General features: G+C 50.3%; 9 protein-coding genes across 9 annotated transcripts; 6 read left to right on the top strand and 3 right to left on the bottom strand.

The window, feature by feature from the left end:
* Positions 1–263: 263 nt before the first annotated feature.
* N7511_008614 (uncharacterized protein) lies at positions 264–1,541 on the top strand (the record flags this gene model as incomplete). Its single annotated transcript, XM_057130991.1, has 1 exon — positions 264–1,541. One exon carries the CDS (start codon positions 264–266, stop codon positions 1,539–1,541), a length of 1,278 nt encoding a protein of 425 aa, XP_056978979.1.
* A 239-nt stretch (positions 1,542–1,780) lies between these two features.
* On the top strand, positions 1,781–2,407 carry N7511_008613 (cyclic pyranopterin monophosphate synthase MoaC; the record flags this gene model as incomplete). Its single annotated transcript, XM_057130990.1, has 1 exon — positions 1,781–2,407. One exon carries the CDS (start codon positions 1,781–1,783, stop codon positions 2,405–2,407), a length of 627 nt encoding a protein of 208 aa, XP_056978978.1.
* Positions 2,408–2,902: 495 nt separating this feature from the next.
* Positions 2,903–5,346, top strand: N7511_008612 (uncharacterized protein; the record flags this gene model as incomplete). The annotated part of the gene is made up of 8 exons (XM_057130989.1): positions 2,903–2,927; positions 2,981–3,189; positions 3,245–4,083; positions 4,135–4,300; positions 4,352–4,520; positions 4,580–4,648; positions 4,703–4,748; positions 4,800–5,346. 8 exons carry the CDS (start codon positions 2,903–2,905, stop codon positions 5,344–5,346), a joined length of 2,070 nt encoding a protein of 689 aa, XP_056978977.1.
* A 192-nt stretch (positions 5,347–5,538) lies between these two features.
* Positions 5,539–7,836, bottom strand: N7511_008611 (mRNA-binding ribosome synthesis protein NOC2; the record flags this gene model as incomplete). The annotated part of the gene is made up of 1 exon (XM_057130988.1): positions 5,539–7,836. One exon carries the CDS (start codon positions 7,834–7,836, stop codon positions 5,539–5,541), a length of 2,298 nt encoding a protein of 765 aa, XP_056978976.1.
* A 217-nt stretch (positions 7,837–8,053) lies between these two features.
* Positions 8,054–8,893, top strand: N7511_008610 (ESCRT-I subunit protein VPS28; the record flags this gene model as incomplete). The annotated part of the gene is made up of 3 exons (XM_057130987.1): positions 8,054–8,143; positions 8,195–8,431; positions 8,492–8,893. The coding sequence occupies 3 exons, from the start codon at positions 8,054–8,056 to the stop codon at positions 8,891–8,893; spliced, it is 729 nt and encodes a 242-aa protein (XP_056978975.1).
* A 339-nt stretch (positions 8,894–9,232) lies between these two features.
* Positions 9,233–10,395, top strand: N7511_008609 (S-adenosylmethionine-dependent methyltransferase; the record flags this gene model as incomplete). Its single annotated transcript, XM_057130986.1, has 3 exons — positions 9,233–9,266; positions 9,334–9,591; positions 9,647–10,395. The coding sequence occupies 3 exons, from the start codon at positions 9,233–9,235 to the stop codon at positions 10,393–10,395; spliced, it is 1,041 nt and encodes a 346-aa protein (XP_056978974.1).
* Positions 10,396–11,048: 653 nt separating this feature from the next.
* On the top strand, positions 11,049–11,856 carry N7511_008608 (uncharacterized protein; the record flags this gene model as incomplete). Its single annotated transcript, XM_057130985.1, has 2 exons — positions 11,049–11,249; positions 11,323–11,856. 2 exons carry the CDS (start codon positions 11,049–11,051, stop codon positions 11,854–11,856), a joined length of 735 nt encoding a protein of 244 aa, XP_056978973.1.
* Positions 11,857–12,094: 238 nt separating this feature from the next.
* Positions 12,095–14,239, bottom strand: rok1 (RNA-dependent ATPase ROK1; the record flags this gene model as incomplete). The annotated part of the gene is made up of 1 exon (XM_057130984.1): positions 12,095–14,239. One exon carries the CDS (start codon positions 14,237–14,239, stop codon positions 12,095–12,097), a length of 2,145 nt encoding a protein of 714 aa, XP_056978972.1.
* Positions 14,240–14,828: 589 nt separating this feature from the next.
* On the bottom strand, positions 14,829–15,670 carry N7511_008606 (F1F0 ATP synthase subunit g; the record flags this gene model as incomplete). The annotated part of the gene is made up of 3 exons (XM_057130983.1): positions 14,829–15,060; positions 15,120–15,204; positions 15,427–15,670. 3 exons carry the CDS (start codon positions 15,668–15,670, stop codon positions 14,829–14,831), a joined length of 561 nt encoding a protein of 186 aa, XP_056978971.1.
* Positions 15,671–16,903: the final 1,233 nt, after the last annotated feature.

Below are 16,903 nucleotides of genomic sequence, written 5' to 3'. Positions count from 1 at the left end.
TATCAGGTGACAGACATATCAAGCAGAGCTCCGACAACACCTGGGCAACAATCGTATCCGTAGTTAAGCGTCTCCATTGTGACAGCAAATCAAAAGGGAAGTTCACAGTTCGCAGTCCGCGGAAATTGATAAGCCACCGAGATAGCGTGACTCAGCGCGGAGTCCGCCGCCCTCAAACGCGAGCAGGAATGTCCATGCGGACCCCTCGCATTCTTACTCTGCCATATATTTGGCTCACCATGTCGCTTTACACCTCCTGAACGATGATGGCTCTGTGCAAGCAGATCTTGAGCCCTAGAGGTCCCTGGGCCCCGGCCAAGGCGATGACTCGACTTCAGAGCACCGCCACAAGACCCAACGCCACTCTCGCAACTGAATTCACCCCACACTCCAAAGCCCCGCGCTTATCAACGCTCAAAACTGCGAAGCCATTTTCCGAATTTCTGACCGATACCTTTAATCGCCAGCATGACTATCTTCGCATTAGCGTTACGGAACGCTGCAACCTTCGGTGTTTATACTGCATGCCGGAGGAGGGCATAGACCTGTCACCCTCTGCCAAGCTCCTCACATCCCCAGAGATCCTCTATCTATCCTCGCTGTTCGTTTCACAAGGCGTGACCAAGATTCGGTTAACGGGTGGAGAGCCAACGGTCCGAAAGGATATTGTACCCTTGATGCAGGACATTGGCAAATTACGGCAGAATGGTCTTCAGGAACTATGTATCACAACCAATGGAATCTCATTGCACCGGAAGCTGGATCCTATGGTTGAGGCTGGACTGACGGGAGTCAATTTGAGCCTTGACACACTGGACCCATTCCAGTTCCAGATCATGACGCGACGCAAGGGGTTTGACGCAGTGATGAAGAGCATTGATCGTATTCTGGAAATGAATAAGGTCGGAGCGGGTATCAAGCTGAAGATCAACTGCGTGGTCATGAGGGGTATGAACGACCGTGAGATTCTCTCGTTCGTGGAGCTGGGCCGTGAGAAGCCCATCGAAGTGCGGTTCATCGAGTACATGCCTTTCGACGGGAACAAGTGGAACCAGGGCAAAATGTTGCCCTACCAGGAGATGCTGACTCTCATTCGATCGAAGTATCCTACCTTTGAAAAGGTGGCAGATCATAAGAATGACACGAGTAAGACATACCGTGTGCCTGGATTCGAGGGACGTGTTGGTTTCATTACGAGCATGACACATAACTTCTGTGGTACTTGCAATCGACTCCGCATCACGAGTGACGGTAACCTCAAAGTCTGCCTATTTGGCAACTCCGAGGTGTCCCTGCGGGATATCATTCGCAAAGAGAATGGCGGAAATCCGATTGACTTGGATGCGATGCACGACTTGCAACTACTGGAAACGGTCCAAACTGCATCCCGTCTCAGCGATGAAGGAGCCTTGGTCAATGAGCGAGAGCGTGAGATTCTCGATATCATCGGCATGGCTGTGAAGCGCAAGAAGGCGAAACATGCCGGCATGGAGCAACTGAAGGACATGAAAAACCGTCCTATGATCTTGATTGGTGGGTAGATATCTTCTTTTCTCATGATTGAAAACGTTTTATGACTTGTAGCTCACCCACTGGATGGGCATTTCTTTTCTACTAAATCTGGCAAATTTGATACCATGTACATATGCGATTTATGAATTTCGGATACCATTTCTCGAATCACCGGCTGATAGATGTACTAGACCCTAAACCGAAACAAGGCTCAGTCTACTATTTGACAGCTAGGACTGGTTCCCCTTGGTTAAATATCCCAGTCCACATGCTATCAAATCCGCTCAAATCCCCCCAAACCCGCCTTTACCATAGTGGGCGCTCTACAACCGACCCCAAAGACGAGAATCAAAATACCTCTCGCCCATCTCCATCCCTCCCAACAATCTCTGACGCAGACCTCCCGCATCTCACCCCCTCGAAAACCGTCCACATGACCCAAATCACTTCCAAACCAGAAACCAAACGCCTCGCTACAGCGGCATGCACAGTCACCTTCTCCAACGACCGACCATGGGCAATTTTGCGCAAAGGCCAAACACACAAAGGCGACGTATTCAGCGTCGCCCGGATCGCCGGCATTATGGCTGCTAAGCGCACACCGGACATTGTCCCACTGTGCCACCCCGGCATTGGAATTACCGGAGTGGAGGTCAGTGTTGAATTACATGACCCGGAGAATCATGGCTATGGCTCTATGAAGGTCATTGCAACTGTTAGTTGTTTTGGTAGAACTGGTGTAGAGATGGAAGCTATGACTGCTACTATGGGGGCTGCTTTAACGGTTTATGATATGCTCAAGGCTGTTGATAAAGGAATGGTCATTGAAGCTGTTCGATTGCTTGAGAAGCAGGGTGGAAAGAGTGGACATTGGCTTCGAGAGGAGAGAGTATAAAAATGCAGCATCAGAAGTATACACGTTCAAGCCCTAACCGCCAAGACTGAGATTGTCTTCACCGTATTTTCCCCGGCGTTTTTTCTTTTTTTTTTTCTCGGAGTTTTGTCTTCTTTTGTTCTTTTGTTCTCATATATCTCATGCAAGATATTGTGCATTTGCATTGATTTTGTTGCCTTGATTCTTCATACTCCTCGGTCTGACGTGGTGGCCCGTGACCCTGAAAGAAAATTCTTCCCACTCCAAGCCGGTATAGCGTTCAGCCGAGCTTCTCACCTTGCCCTCTCCACTGTTCGCCACGATTCACTACTGTTCACGTTCAATAATGACTTTTTCGACCTTTGATATGTTCGAAAACTCCTGGAACCATTAGTGGTGTGCGCCATTCTAAGTTTACCTTCGCGGCAACCGCGGGTCGACTATAAGTTAACTTACATCAACGACAACATTTTTCGTACTTCCCAACTTGGTTAGGTTCTGCTTATCCGAGGTGAAATGAGGCTTCAGGCTATACTTATCCGTACGTTTATGTTGATAACTTCGTCAAGTCTGAAACTAACATGTTTCGCACAGCCCTCAAATGGAGAGGACGAATTGGACAAGCTGTCATGGCAGTCCTACCCCCTGTGAATTTCTTGACGCTACACTATGTGTATTTTATTGCTACAAACATCATAGCCAGTGTCATATTCTATTTGACCGCGACACCATGGCGGAGCGTGGCATATACTGATTCACTATTCATGTGTGTCAGTGCTATGACTGGAGCTGGCTTGAACACAGTATGTTTTCCCCCCTTCCACTGTCATCACTGACCAGCAACTGATATGCCGATAGGTGGATCTATCAATTCTCAACAGTTTTCAACAAGCAGTCTTGTTCGTACTGCTCATGCTAGGTCATGCAATCTTGATCTCATTGACCGTCCTACTCATCCGCAGAAACGGATTCCAGGCAAAATTCAAGGGTGTTTCAGAGGAACGTGAAAGGGAACGGACTTCACGTCAGCAGTCTGTCTTTGAGTTGCAACCCGGGGATGGAGAAATCAACCAGGGAAGTGGAAGTGCAGATAGCGAACTTCCTAATGCTGCGGGCCAAGGGCTCCAGCAACGCACCAAGACATCCGTGACAGCCACCACCACTACACCAGGTGAATCATCATACCATGACGACCCTTGGATAGATGAAGACCAAGTCACTATCGGAGGAAGACCCCACAGACATCATCATCGAGTCTTCCCAATGGCAGGCATCGGCGCCAGACCAGACCTGCACAACCATCCCCGCGATGCAGTGCCAAATCAACTCTCATCCGCCGAGGATTCAGTGTCAGGCTTCAAAAGTATCATCCGTGGGACGCAGAAATTCATGGCCTCGAAGGGTGTTGTATCCCGGAACTCCCAGTTCCACGACCTCACTGCAGCTGAGCGCGATGAACTAGGCGGAGTGGAGTACAAAGCAGTATCGTTTTTGTCGGTCATTGTATTTCTCTACTTCATCTTGTTTATTCTGTTTGGAATGATTGGTATGGGTGTCTGGCTAGAAGTGAATCACCCCGATGTGACGCGCTCGAATGGTCTTTCGCCATTTTGGACCGGCTCGTTCTTTGCTGTATCTGCTTTTGTTAACAGTGGCATGTCTTTGCTGGATGCAAATATGACAGCTTTGCAGTTGAAGTATGTGTCACCTTTCCCAAACTCATGATCAATATATCTGACTCCTTCCAGTGCCTACCCGTTGCTGACAATGGGCATGTTGATTCTCGCTGGAAACACGCTTTACCCCTGCTTTTTGCGCTTCATAATTTGGACTATGAGGATGATGCTGCCAGATCGGCCTCGATGGCAGTCATGGCGAATCACTCTTGATTTCATCTTGAAGCATCCTCGGAGGGTAAGGCAACATGTGCTGTGATTTGTTATGTGGACACTAACGGTAAAGCAGGTTTACACAAATCTTTTCCCTGCTCGACACACTTGGTATCTACTTGGTACAATTATCATCTTGAACGGCATTGACTGGGCCGCATTTGAGCTGCTATCCATTGGAAACAAAGATATCGAGATTCTTCCAACAGAATATCGCATATTGGACGGACTGTTCCAGGCTCTGGGTATGTCCAGTCCATCATTAACTTATTTGAGTCTGCTAACTAACCTATCACCGTTATAGCTGTCCGCGCCGGTGGATTCTACGTCGTGACCATTGCCAATCTCCGTCAAGGCCTCCTGGTTCTTTATGGTGAGTTTCTCCACGCATTTAACCCGGAATGAACCATCATACTGACAAGAACAGTCCTCATGATGTACGTGTCAGCGTACCCAGTAACCCTGACAATGCGGTAGGTCTATCTAACCCCTCTCATATCCATCTTCAATCTAACACTCACCAGAAACACAAATGTCTACGAGGAACGCTCCCTGGGAATATACGCCCACGACGATACCCCTGAAACACCCGCCAACACAAGCCGCAGCAACATAGTAATGGACCTCATCAGACATCGACTCGGACGCCCTGGCCTATCCGAGACATCGCGTGGATACTTCGTGCACCAGCAAATCCGATCCCAGCTCAGCCATGACCTCTGGTGGATAGCATTGGCTGTATTCTTCATCGCAATTGCCGAGTCGGATCATTATACCGACAACCCTGTGGCATTCTCGACGTTCAATATCATTTTCGAGGTTGTTTCTGCTTATGGTTGTGTCGGTGTTAGTCTTGGGTTCCCTGGCAAGAACTATTCCTTCTGCGGGGCGTGGCATCCGATTAGCAAGTTGATTCTTGCTGCTGTTGCTTTGAGAGGACGACATCGCGGTTTGCCTGTTGCTATTGATAAGGCCATTATGTTGCCCAGTGAGTCTTTGGCTTGGGCTGAAGAAGAAGACGCTGTTTTGAGGAGGGAGAGAGCTACTGGTGGCCCTATTGGGTCTGTTTAGTTGCTTTTTTTGCATTTGATACCCTTTTTTTTAGAGTGTTAGATAGATTTATGAGATACGATATCAATGAAGTGAGAAAAGTAATTCTTTTGTAGGATTGAGTTACTACCCGGACTGTATCCTGGTGACTAAAGTCGACATATGCAATAAATCGTTTGCGACAAGGAGATATACAAAAAAAACATCAGGAGTCTACTCGTCCTCCATCTCCATCTCGTCTTCACTTTCATCTTCGCCCTCGATCTCAAGCTCCTCCTCGCTTTCCAATTCCTCTTCGTCCTCATCTTCGCTGCCGGAATCGCTGCCAACACCACCCATCACCTCATCATCGCCACCGTTCTTCTTGGCCTCCTCTCTCCGCTTCTCCTCTTCGCGACGACCCTCTTCGAGAACAGCAGCGCGCTCCTCACGAAGCTTGCGCTGTATCTTGACGAAGGCGCCGATGGGTGTAGTTTCCCAGTCAACGTCCTTCAGGAAAGTGTCAACCTCGGTGCGGTTGCGGGGAGAGTAAGAGACGTTCAAACGGCGCTGTTCGATCCAGCGGGCGTTGGCCTCAGCCTTTTGCACGATAAGCAGGATCATCTGATTGATCTTGGCGTTCTTGTTTCCGCCAGAGCGGGCAGAGACCTGCTTCAGCCAGCGCTTAAGGGATACAACGACGGGCACAGACAACTCTGGGAAGGCAATGTGCTTGGACCACAGAACAAAGAACTCGGAGAGGAGCTCGGCGACCTGCTCACCCACACCATCTTGATAGGTGCGCGAGCGAAGGTAGGACTTTGGCGCGCGAATGGCTGTGTTGAAGTCCAGGGGCTTAAGAGTGCTGGATCTGGGGTGCTTGCGCATCTCGGCTGAGGTCAGGACCTCCAGGAGTGAGGATGCGAGCGGGATGTAGGTGCCGGTGGCACGGGAGATACGAAGCAGGGCGCGGGTCAGCTGGAAGCGCAGGGGGAAGTACTGAGCGGTAGGAATGAGGCGCATGGCACCGAGGGTGATCTGCACAACGGGGTAGATGAGAGGACGCAGAGCGGACAGCTTGCCGGATTGGGCCTCGACGAGACCATCACAGTGTTGGGAGAGCACACGGGACCAGAAGTCCAGCGAGTGCACGTATTGCCAGTTGTAAATGGTCTTGTAGGACTCCTTGGAGGTGTTGGTGATGCTGGAACGCAAGTGCATGGCCAGCTGACGGATGAAGGAGAATCCGGTGGTGTATGAGACGTTCTGGTCAATACCCCAGATCTCGGCGGCGGAGTTCTTCATCAAGTTCACGCCTGCAAGTGTGTGCACAGTCGTGTTACGGCTGCCCTTCACAACACCCTCGTAGGTGGCCTTGAGCACGCTCTCACGGATACCAGCATCTCCAAGAACCATAAGACGGCGCAAAAGTAGGAAACCAGTAATGCGGGTTGCGTCGTTGGTGGAGACATCAGCCCAGATACCGACAACGGTCTTAACGAGTGTCTTCAGCACCTTGCGGAATTGAAGAAGGTATGGCAGCATGGGCTCAATCGACGAGAGGGTCAGCTTGAGTGTGGATGCATCAGACAGGTTGACCAGAAGCTGGTGGACCGAGGAGGTGTGAGACTTGATCAGAGGCGTAAGGGTCTTGAACTTTTTCGAGTCCAGGGACACACGGATCTTTCCTCCAGCGGTCTCTTTGACGGGAAGGTGATGAGCCAGGACCTTGGGAACGGTGTTGAGGGCCGTGACAAGCACCTGGTGGTAAACGTTCTTGTCGGAGATGGTGTACTTTTGCTCTGGGGCATCGGCATCGTTCACGTGGGCAGCAGCACGGAAGGCGAGCACAACTTGACGCATAGCGCGAATCGAGTTCTGCTCCTCCATTAACTGATGCCACTTCTTAACGGTCTGGATGGTGAGGGTGGTGCTCTCAGGCTCGGCCTCCTCGTCCTTCTTTGACTTCTTCTTCTTCTTCGCGGGTTCCTCGTCTTCGGGCTCATCACTTTCACTCAAGGCATCGACTTCTGACAGATCGCCTTGATCGCCGAAGTCGAGTAGTTCGGCATCGTTCTCCTTCAGGTATTTGTAGAACTCGGGGTCCTTTTCTTTCAATGACTCCAGCTGCTCCTTGTGTTCGTCGTATCCGTCGACACTGCTTGCATCATCTTCATTATCGTCCTCCTCGGGAGCCTCCTCGGCCTGCGCCTTGTCTTCTGAGCGCTTGCGCTTGCCGATCTTGGGGGTGACATCCTTCTTGGACTTCTTGCCCTTTTCCTCGGGGATTTCGAAGCCACCAGCGAAGAAATCGTCGACATTCATTTCGGCGAAAGCATTCTGCTTCTTCGCTTCTTCGGGGCTGATCTCATTGGCCTCCTCGGCTTCGGCGCGTTTTGTAGCATTTTTTTCTTTGCGCTTGTCGTTCAATTGGTGTCTTTGCTTCACCTTGGCGTGGGACTTGCGGCGTTCGATGACATCCTTAAGATGGTTCTTTTCGAACTTCTTCGTAGATTTCTTGGCTCCGGCCATTGTGAGGTGTGCAGAAAAGAGTCTGCAAGTATTGCTTGGTGCTGGAAATGGCCGTCGGACAAAAAAATTTTGGGGAGAAAATCGGCGCCACCGCCTTCCCCACCGCCTTTGATTCGGGCGATAACAGCTCCAGCTGCAAGTCGGACTTGCGACACTTACATTCACGATTCACGATTGACGATTGACGACTAGACGATATTCTGAAGTTGGACAAATCATGTATTCCCAGCGCCCACTTCCGTATGCTCCCACGCCATACAGCTATACCCCTAACCCCGCCCGATCGGCCTCGATCAACCTAGATGAAGTATGGGACCCGTCTCCGCATTGATAGACAGACTGACTGACAATTGTCCAGGAAGTCAAACTAGCTTCTAGCTCAGCTGAGCGTGATCTTTACGAATCCTTAGCCGAAATATACAGCATCATCGTCACCCTGGACGGTCTTGAGAAGGCATATATCAAGGACGTGGTCACCGAGGCAGAATACACAGAGACATGTACTCGGTTACTGAAACAATACAAGTCCAGTCTTGGAGATGAGACTGTATCGCGGGAGTTTGTTGACCTGGAAACGTTCAAGAGAACATGGAGTGTGAGTGTACCATGTTTACCCTCCTGCCGACATCGGCATTGCTGAAACTATATACTGCAGTTGGAATGCCCGAGGGCTACAGAGCGACTGCGTATTGGTCTTCCTGCTACGGTGGAGCAGGCTTCTCACGGTGCGCCTGCTCCTAGTATGGCGGCGGCTGCAGGACCGGCTGGGGCATCGGGTAGCCTTATTCTGGCGGCGACCGAGAATTTCATTACCTTCCTTGATGCATTGAAACTTAACATGGTTTCAAAGGATGCATTACATCCTCTCTTGTCCGAAGTTATTCAGTCCGTGAACAAGGTCGCAGATGGAGACTTTGAGGATCGTGGCAAGATTATCCAATGGTTAATTGCATTGAACCAAATGAGAGCCACCGAGGAATTAGGTGAAGATCAAGCGCGAGAACTTGCATTTGATATTGAACAGGCGTATCAGGGTTTCAAGGCGACATTGAATTAATACCGCCTGATAGTGTGGTGATCGCAGTCCTTCGATTTTGTTCTCCGATATTGATCACATCGCAAATATACCCTTTTGCTTCTTGGATACTATTATATTCTTCGTTTTACATGTGCTCATTGGCTTTTCTATTCTCTTGTGCATTGAGTCTGTGATAATGGAATATTTCTGCCTCACAAATAAGGCCACAACGGAGCCGCGGACCCATCAAACCCGCTTTTCCTCTTTGGGAAATTTTGTATTTTTCCTTTCCGCGTGGCGGCTCACGATCCCCCGGAGGCGAGACGAAGGGTTGCTCTTTGCTCTGCATTTTCTCTCGGTACACAGCAATTCGCCAGTATGATCAATGCCTCGACCGATGAGCCACTTCACGGTGAGTACCCCCGATCTACACTCTCGGGCCAGTCGGTCCACAAAAGATAATGGAACTGATAAGCCAGTGCTCGATCTCCCGCAACTCTACGAGAAGCCCTCCGGCACCGAGCTTGTGAGAGCGCTGGCTCTCCTGAGTTTGCAGCCACGTACATTCGGCACCAGCGCTGATGTCGTCAAGGGCCCTGCCGTCCAACCCGCCGGCGTGACTCGGTATCTCACATCCATTATCTCGAGCCCGTTGGCATGGCTCGAGACCGATGAACTCCGCGAGGCAATCTGGGACGCGGCCGCTGCCCGACTCAGTGAGCGGTCTGGCCGAACAGGTATGCATCCTTTCACTTTCCTGCTATGTTGTCTCTTACTGACTGACTCATACAGCAATGCCGGCTATGTCTCGAACGTTCAATGTGCCCGCCTCCTCTGGTGAGGACTACACCCTGACCCTCCACGAGCCTTCCATCACGGCCGACAACCTCGGCATGAAGACCTGGGTATCATCCTACCTTCTTGCCCGCCGCCTCCACAAATTCCTCGAATCACCACCGGCGCTGGTTCCTGCCGTCTCAACTGAACCCTCCCCATCCAAGACGGAGACATCTCTGCGAGCCCTTGAACTTGGCGCTGGCACTGGATTGGTCGGACTGGCCTTTGCCGCTCTCCAGGGTAAATCGGCTAGCATCCACCTAACTGACCTGCCGGAGATTGTTCCAAATCTCGCCCACAACGCCGCCTTGAACGTAGAGCTCCTGAACCGGACCGGAGCGACTGTTACCACCGGCGTGCTTGACTGGACAGTCACGCCGTCCCCCCTGCCATCGGCGGAGCAGCGATTCGACGTGATTCTCGCGGCTGACCCGCTATATTCCCCCAGTCATCCGAAATTGCTGGTTGATACCATTTCGCCTTGGCTTAGCCATGGACGTGATGCGCGGGTCGTGACGGAGATGCCTCTTCGCGATGCGTATCTCCCACAGGTTCAGGAATTCCGGAGGCGAATGGGTGAGTTGGGTCTTGCGGTGGTTGAGGAGGGTGAAGAGATTGGATATGACGACTGGGAGAGCGCAGATGGAGGCGCTCTGGCCGTCAAGTGTTGGTGGTCCATCTGGGGATGGAGTGAGAAGGTATAGAGGAACGGGTTTACAGGTTGTGATCCAGGTCGTTGGCACGATCACACGACATCACGAATAATAAACGATACACGATAGATTAGCATAAGATTTGTAGATCCGAGTTAGCAATGCATTGATTGAAAGATATCTCTCGAAAAACAGTAATCAGTCGATGGAAAGTAAAAAAAAAAAAAGCGTCTCGAATGATGAGAGAATCACAATAGAAACTCGAGGTCCAAACAGAAACATCAAGCCCCATCACGTGGCGATGACGTCGGTGTTCAACGGACCATGGAAGTAGTAATTTCTCGACTTCTCTCCCCAACATCTGCCAAAGATGACTTCTGCTCATAAATCAGACGTCTCTTGCACATACATGGTCAGTCTTAGAAGCCCAAAATTGTGTCCTTCCCGTGCTAATTGTCAGAAGACCTGAAGTCAGACCCAAAACGCCACCAGAACAAACCACGAAACATCCAGATCCCCAATTTCAGGTTGGAATGCATATCCAACGAGCCTAATGCCCTGCCAAATCTAAGCTGTTTCCTATAATACTCATCCACCGACTGAATTCATTCCTTCGTGCAAAAACATCAGCTATCCAACTCTCCGGCTGTCAGCCTTCCCTTCAACCCCACTATCCAAGCGCATTCTCCACCAAGAACCTGAAAATGGTCATCGGACTCTTGGCTATAACGGCCATTCCGACGGTGACGGGTATATCCCTCGCGTCCAGCGAGCAGCGCAAAGCAAACCAACGCAAAGAAGATAACCGGCGCATGCTCAAGTTCAATATCGAAGCCGAATGCGACGGTGATACGGATGATGATCGCGAGTTGAATGGGATGAGTTTGGTTGTTAGGAATGAGAAGGTAAGAAATATTTTCACATATACTACCATACTACAGACACAGTCGAAGCCAAAACAGTACTAACTAGCTACAGGTCTACCTTGCAGATTCAAATCCGTCCAAACGCTCCATTCCAGCCTTCACAGCTCTGGCCTTTTATATTGAATACCCAGAACTAGATGAAACGAAGCATCTAGATCGGGGTTATGGTCTTCCGACATATGTGCAGACTGAACCACCGTTGCTCAATTGGATCTATGCCGATAATGAGACGTATGAGCTGCGCTACGGGAATCGGTCTACGAGTGTGGAGCATCTGGTTGGACCATGGGATTGGGATAAAGAGGAGAGAATTATTTCTCTGGATAAAAAGAAGAAAGCCTTTTATGCCGTTGAAGAGGAGGAAGGTGAATGGGCGCTCTATTTTGATCGTGATGGGGATGAGTTGGAGGGGATATTGGAGGAGCAGGGATTGTTGGATTGTGCTTTTGTGCCTGTTACACTGATTAGAAAGATTGTTGAGGAAAAACCTTCTGCTGGTGAGCCGCCTCAGTCGCAGTCACAGTCCCAGCCTCAAGGTCAAGGTCAGGGACAGGCGCAGGGACAGAATGGAAAGACTGGACAGTAACGAGATATACGGCAGTGATTATAGCCATGATATGATTTTTTTTTTTTTACGATATTATTGTGAGTATCTTGCATATGGAACAGGCTACAGAATAAGTGTATAGTAAATGAAGCAGACGTATAGAGTATGAAGCAGACAAACGATATACGGACTAGGCATGCGGGATATTGAATATGGAACAAGATGTGGGATATCACCCAGTAGCAGCATACTATACACAACAACACACAGCACCAATCTAATCATCCAATCCACCCCAACTACCAGCATCACTAACATTACCATCACCAGCAGCAGCCTTCCGCTGCTTGCTAGCAGCAATAGCGCCTTTCTTTCGATTCTCCATGCGCCGCTCAAATCCACTTTTAGTACTAATCCGCATTCCACGAGCACTCTTCCCATCCTCATTCTCCTTGTCCAATCGAGGCATCTGCCGCGCCTTAACTCCATGCCTCTTGAGGTCCTTTTTGCTATTCTTGCTCAAGTTAGGCAGTGCGTCAAGCAGCCATTTCTGGATGGATTTATCGCCATCGCCTCCACGCAGCTTTTCGCTCACGTCGATAATGTTGGCGATGCTCTTGACATAGGGGATATCTTCTTTTGTGTAGTATGTCACTGCGATACCGCCTTCACGGCCTGCTCGTCCTGTCCGGCCGACGCGGTGCACGTAGACTGCTGCTGAGTTTGGAATGTCGTAATTCACTACACCGTTGATGCCGCGGAAGTCGACGCCCCGGGCAAGTAGGTCGGTAGTCACTAGGATCCAGATCTCGCCTTTGCGGAAGTCACGCATGATCTCGGAGCGTTGGTCGTCTGAGAGATCTGAGTGGAGGACTGCGATTCTGGATGAGCCGCCTGCTTCAGCGGGAATGTCGTATTTGAGTTCGGAGTGTAAGGCGATTGCTCGGGGAATTGTTTGTGTGAAGATGAGGAAGGGGGGTCGGAGACGGATGTCTGATGCTGAGGCGGCTGTGGGGCGAAGGAGTTGGCGGAGTCCGAGCAGTTTACCCTGCTCTGTTGCTGCGTAGACGAGTTTGTGGTCAATGTTGGGGATGGCGGAGTCCTTCAAGCCAACAACCAGACGGAGTAGAGCATGCGACTCGCTTGCTTTGATTCCGAGATCTTCTTGTCGCTCTTTGATTGTCGACTTGGTGAGATCTTCAATGTTGGATCCCATCGTAGCTGACCATAATCCAACTCGCATATCAGGGTGTGTGCATGCTTTCCAGATGTCCAATGTCTGTTCCCGGAACAGAGGATCCAAGAGAACATCTGCTTCGTCCATGACGAGGCTCCGCACTAGAGGCAGGGTTGCCATAGTTTTGGTCCGGTTCGCCGAGAGAGCATTGACCAACATCAAAGGTGTGGTGACGAGAATATCACTCTTGGTCAATGGAATATTAGCTTGGTCTTTTGATGGCTTACTGTCGGCATCTTCATCGTCGGTTCCAGATGGCGCATCACTCTCTTCTAGGACATCCGCGTTGCCTTCTTCGCTGACGCGCATTCCCTTTCTCATCAGCGTGATTTTCACACCGGTTCCAGAAACTAACTTTCGGCCTTCGTTGACAATCTGACTTGCGAGTTCCTTGGTAGGCGCCACAACCACCGACAGAATGCCGTGCTCGTCGGGGCTGGAGTGGTGGTGTCGCACAATCTTGTTGATTACAGGAATCAAGAATGACAGTGTCTTACCACTGCCAGTCGGGGCCACAATAAGAAGATCCGGCTCAGAAGCTTCACCGAGAAGCAACGGAAGAGTACCGAGTTGAACTTCTGTAGGCACAGTAAATCCTTGATCCGCGACGTTCTCTGCGAGGCGCGAGGAAATCTTATATTTGGACCGAAGCTCCTTGAAAGAAAGCAAAGGCTCGGGGAACAGACGTCTGGCGCGCTTCTGCTCTTTCTTGCTGAGAACAGGAGCTTCTTCCCTCTTGGACTTCTTCTTTTTCTTGAGATCCTTGGCCGATTCTGGCTGGGGCTGAATCTCATCCATGTCGCGCAAATCAGTCACCTTAATCTTGTGAGAGTTCAAGATTGTGCGACGCTGCACTTCATCCATGGAGTCCTCATCAGATGCGACATCTTCAGACACCTTTTCAGCGCTGTCCTCGATCGCAGCAGCGGTCTCTGTCACAATGGTTGCAGGGCGTTTGTTTGAACTGAAAAAGTCCAGCTCAGGCACATCATCTTCATCTTGCTGAGGAGCAGAGTTTCTCTTTCTTTTTTTGCCGCTCTTGGCAGCCTCGAGCTCGTCGGCGTCGGCAGTGCGGAAAAGCTGCGGGTTGGCAGCTTTGCCGGCTGACGGCAGACGAGAAGAGTCTGCTTTTGAAGCAGCAGGCTTCAATTTGGTTGACCGAGTCAACAGCTTGAATGCATCCATGTTGTGGTGAGTTGAAAGTGTCGACTGCGATATTTCACGAAGAAAAAAGAGTGGTCCGCCGCTTTCACCCTGAGCCAATCAGAGGTCATCCCCAACGAGTGTAAATGTATTGGACTTCAAACCACAACAGGATGAGAACAGCTTGGGGTGTGAGGATCCAGAAGTGATAGAGAAATAGGATGAGTGCTATGCAATGGAGCAGCTCAGTTATCCACATGCCGCTGGAGTTAAACCAGGTGCTTAGATTTGAATTATCTGTAACGAGTCCGGCGCAAAGAGGTATAGAAGAGATCTAAGTATTGAGAAAACTTGGAAAAAAAACTTGGAGAAAGACCTGAGTTCATTCTTAGAAGGAAGCAAGTCTACACGCAAAAACAGCAATGGCGAGGGAGTATACTTTGCGTAGATATCTACTGGGGCATTTACACAGTCAGGCACAGCTACTTGCGAACAGGCAGAGCTCAAAGCACTGAATTTATACGGCTGTCACACCAATGGCAATTGCTTCTATCTCAGACAACAGTTTATATTCCATCGTCTATCATACAAAGTAACAAAGGGAAATAAGGAAAGGACGACTCTAGACCCCTTAGTGCGCGTGCGCAACCTCACCCCGGTAACCAACAAAGTTCATGCGACCGATCATCTCACCAACAGTGAAGAAGCCAATGACCTCAGCAGCAGTGACACCAGCAAAGGCAAGCTCCTTGGGGCTGGCGTTGCGGATACGGGCGAGGATGCTCGAGGGCGAGGGGAGGTTCTTGAGGGCGGCGGGGTTGTTGATGAAGGGCTGGAAGTAGGACTGGAAGGTGGCAAGGTTGCTGGTGGTGGGTTAGTCTTGGTTGTTGGTTACATGGTGTTCGTGCGATGGGCGACTTACGGAGGAGCCATGTTCTGGCCACGGAAAACCAGCTTGCCGAGCTCAAGGCCGACCTTGGAGTAGTAGAGAGTCGGGGGGATCATGGCTAATAGAAGTTAGCTGGGCACTTTTTTCATTGGACTATTGTAGATTCGAGTTGATCCCGATCATGTCTGTCAACAAGGAGGTTGGAGTCGAGGGTCGGGTGGCACGACACCAGTCGGGTCAATCGGACCAAGGTGGTCTTCTGATCCGGGGACGACCCAGGCCTAACGCTCCATTCACTCCATTTGTAGACACCATATCAGAGACGGGGTTGGCTCCTTACCATCGACGAAAGAGATGACCTTGCCGGCGGGACCACCGATCTTGCGCAGGGCAACGGCGGCGTTGGAGATGGCAGGACCAGCGGAAGCAGAGACCTTGGAGAGACCCTCTGAGGCCTTGGAAGCTGCTGAGGAAGCAGTCTCGCTGGCCTTGGAGGCAGCCTCCGAGGTGGATGAGGCATGTCTGACGGCGGTTCTCCGGGTCAGGAACTGCGATTGCCGCAGGACAGCACGGGTGACAGGCATTTTGAAGGGAGAAAAGGAGTGGACGAGAGGAAACAAGCGAAAGAAACAATCGCTAATGAAGCAGTATGGTCCAATGGTCCTAAGTCTCGCGCAACGGCAGAACCAGAATCTGCGGATTTGGTCGCTCGGGAACTTCAGGGAATTCAGTCACGTGAGTCCAGCCTAGTAAACAAAAAGCCATGCTTTCATCCTCGATGAAGATTAGTTCATATTTGGTGAAGGGGTTTGTATCTGTAGATAAGTCCATTTTCCAAAAGATGAGTTCAGTGAGTTTAGTGGTCGCTATGAATGAGTCTGGTGTGTGCTGTACCAAGACACTGTACTATGTACCTGCAGGCCACTAGAACCACCCTAGAACTAGACAGCCCTAAAAGAGATACTATACTTGGTTATTATCATTCCACTTGGAACAAGTGATATCATTGGCTTGGTTGGAATTTAAGGTGTTGGTAATGGGTGTTGGCCGCTAAGCCAATAAAGTTATAGAGAGCAACTATATATACATGGAGTGTGTGCAGTGCCACCACCATCTTGCGAGTCGCATATTGACACTGGATCTTGGAATATTCTTTTTCTCCCACGGAAAAACTTAAATTCGAGGTCATGAGACCACTGTTATATTTACCCTATTAGGCTTATGGAAATGGCCATGATCCGACTCAGTGTAACGGTGTGGCACTACTTCGACTGCCGGCAATTTCCAACTGTTTCACGCATTTTGATCAGAGGACACTTAAGGGCTATGCGGAGTCTATATGAAGTCTACACGGAGGTTGCACGTACGGCCAGCTGGTGATGTGTTCTACACGGATGATAGCACCCCGTACTGCCTCGGTAACAGGGTAGTAACTGGTGTAGGAGTGAACTTTACTTATAGCCACCCTAGACTCAGTAACAGTGAGCCTAGTTAGCAAATAACTTGTATGACACGCCTGAGGCATCTCGATTTGCACCGTTTGCTCCGGAAAAAGGGCCCAACGCCTCGAGGCTTTTCTCCACAAAACTCCATCAACCAGGACGCTGCAATTCCGCCGGAGAATTGCCACTCTCGGGTGATAGGGAGATTGGATGTCTGCAGAAAATGCTCGCGACTGGGATTACAGATTACTTATTTGACTGAGATCCAACTATTCACTTTAAATTCAGGGCCGAGGAAGGTCCAAACCGAAGTAAAAGCAGCAATTAACCGAGAGCCGATCACCATTCGGCCCGGAAACACCAGAGCGGGCTTGG

This window comes from Penicillium nucicola (assembly GCF_028828085.1).
Source record: "Penicillium nucicola strain IBT 29836 chromosome Unknown utg000010l, whole genome shotgun sequence".
NCBI lineage: Eukaryota > Fungi > Ascomycota > Eurotiomycetes > Eurotiales > Aspergillaceae > Penicillium > Penicillium nucicola.
The sequence above is the reverse complement of the archived record's forward strand: the minus strand, read 5'-3'. Positions and strand labels throughout refer to the sequence as shown.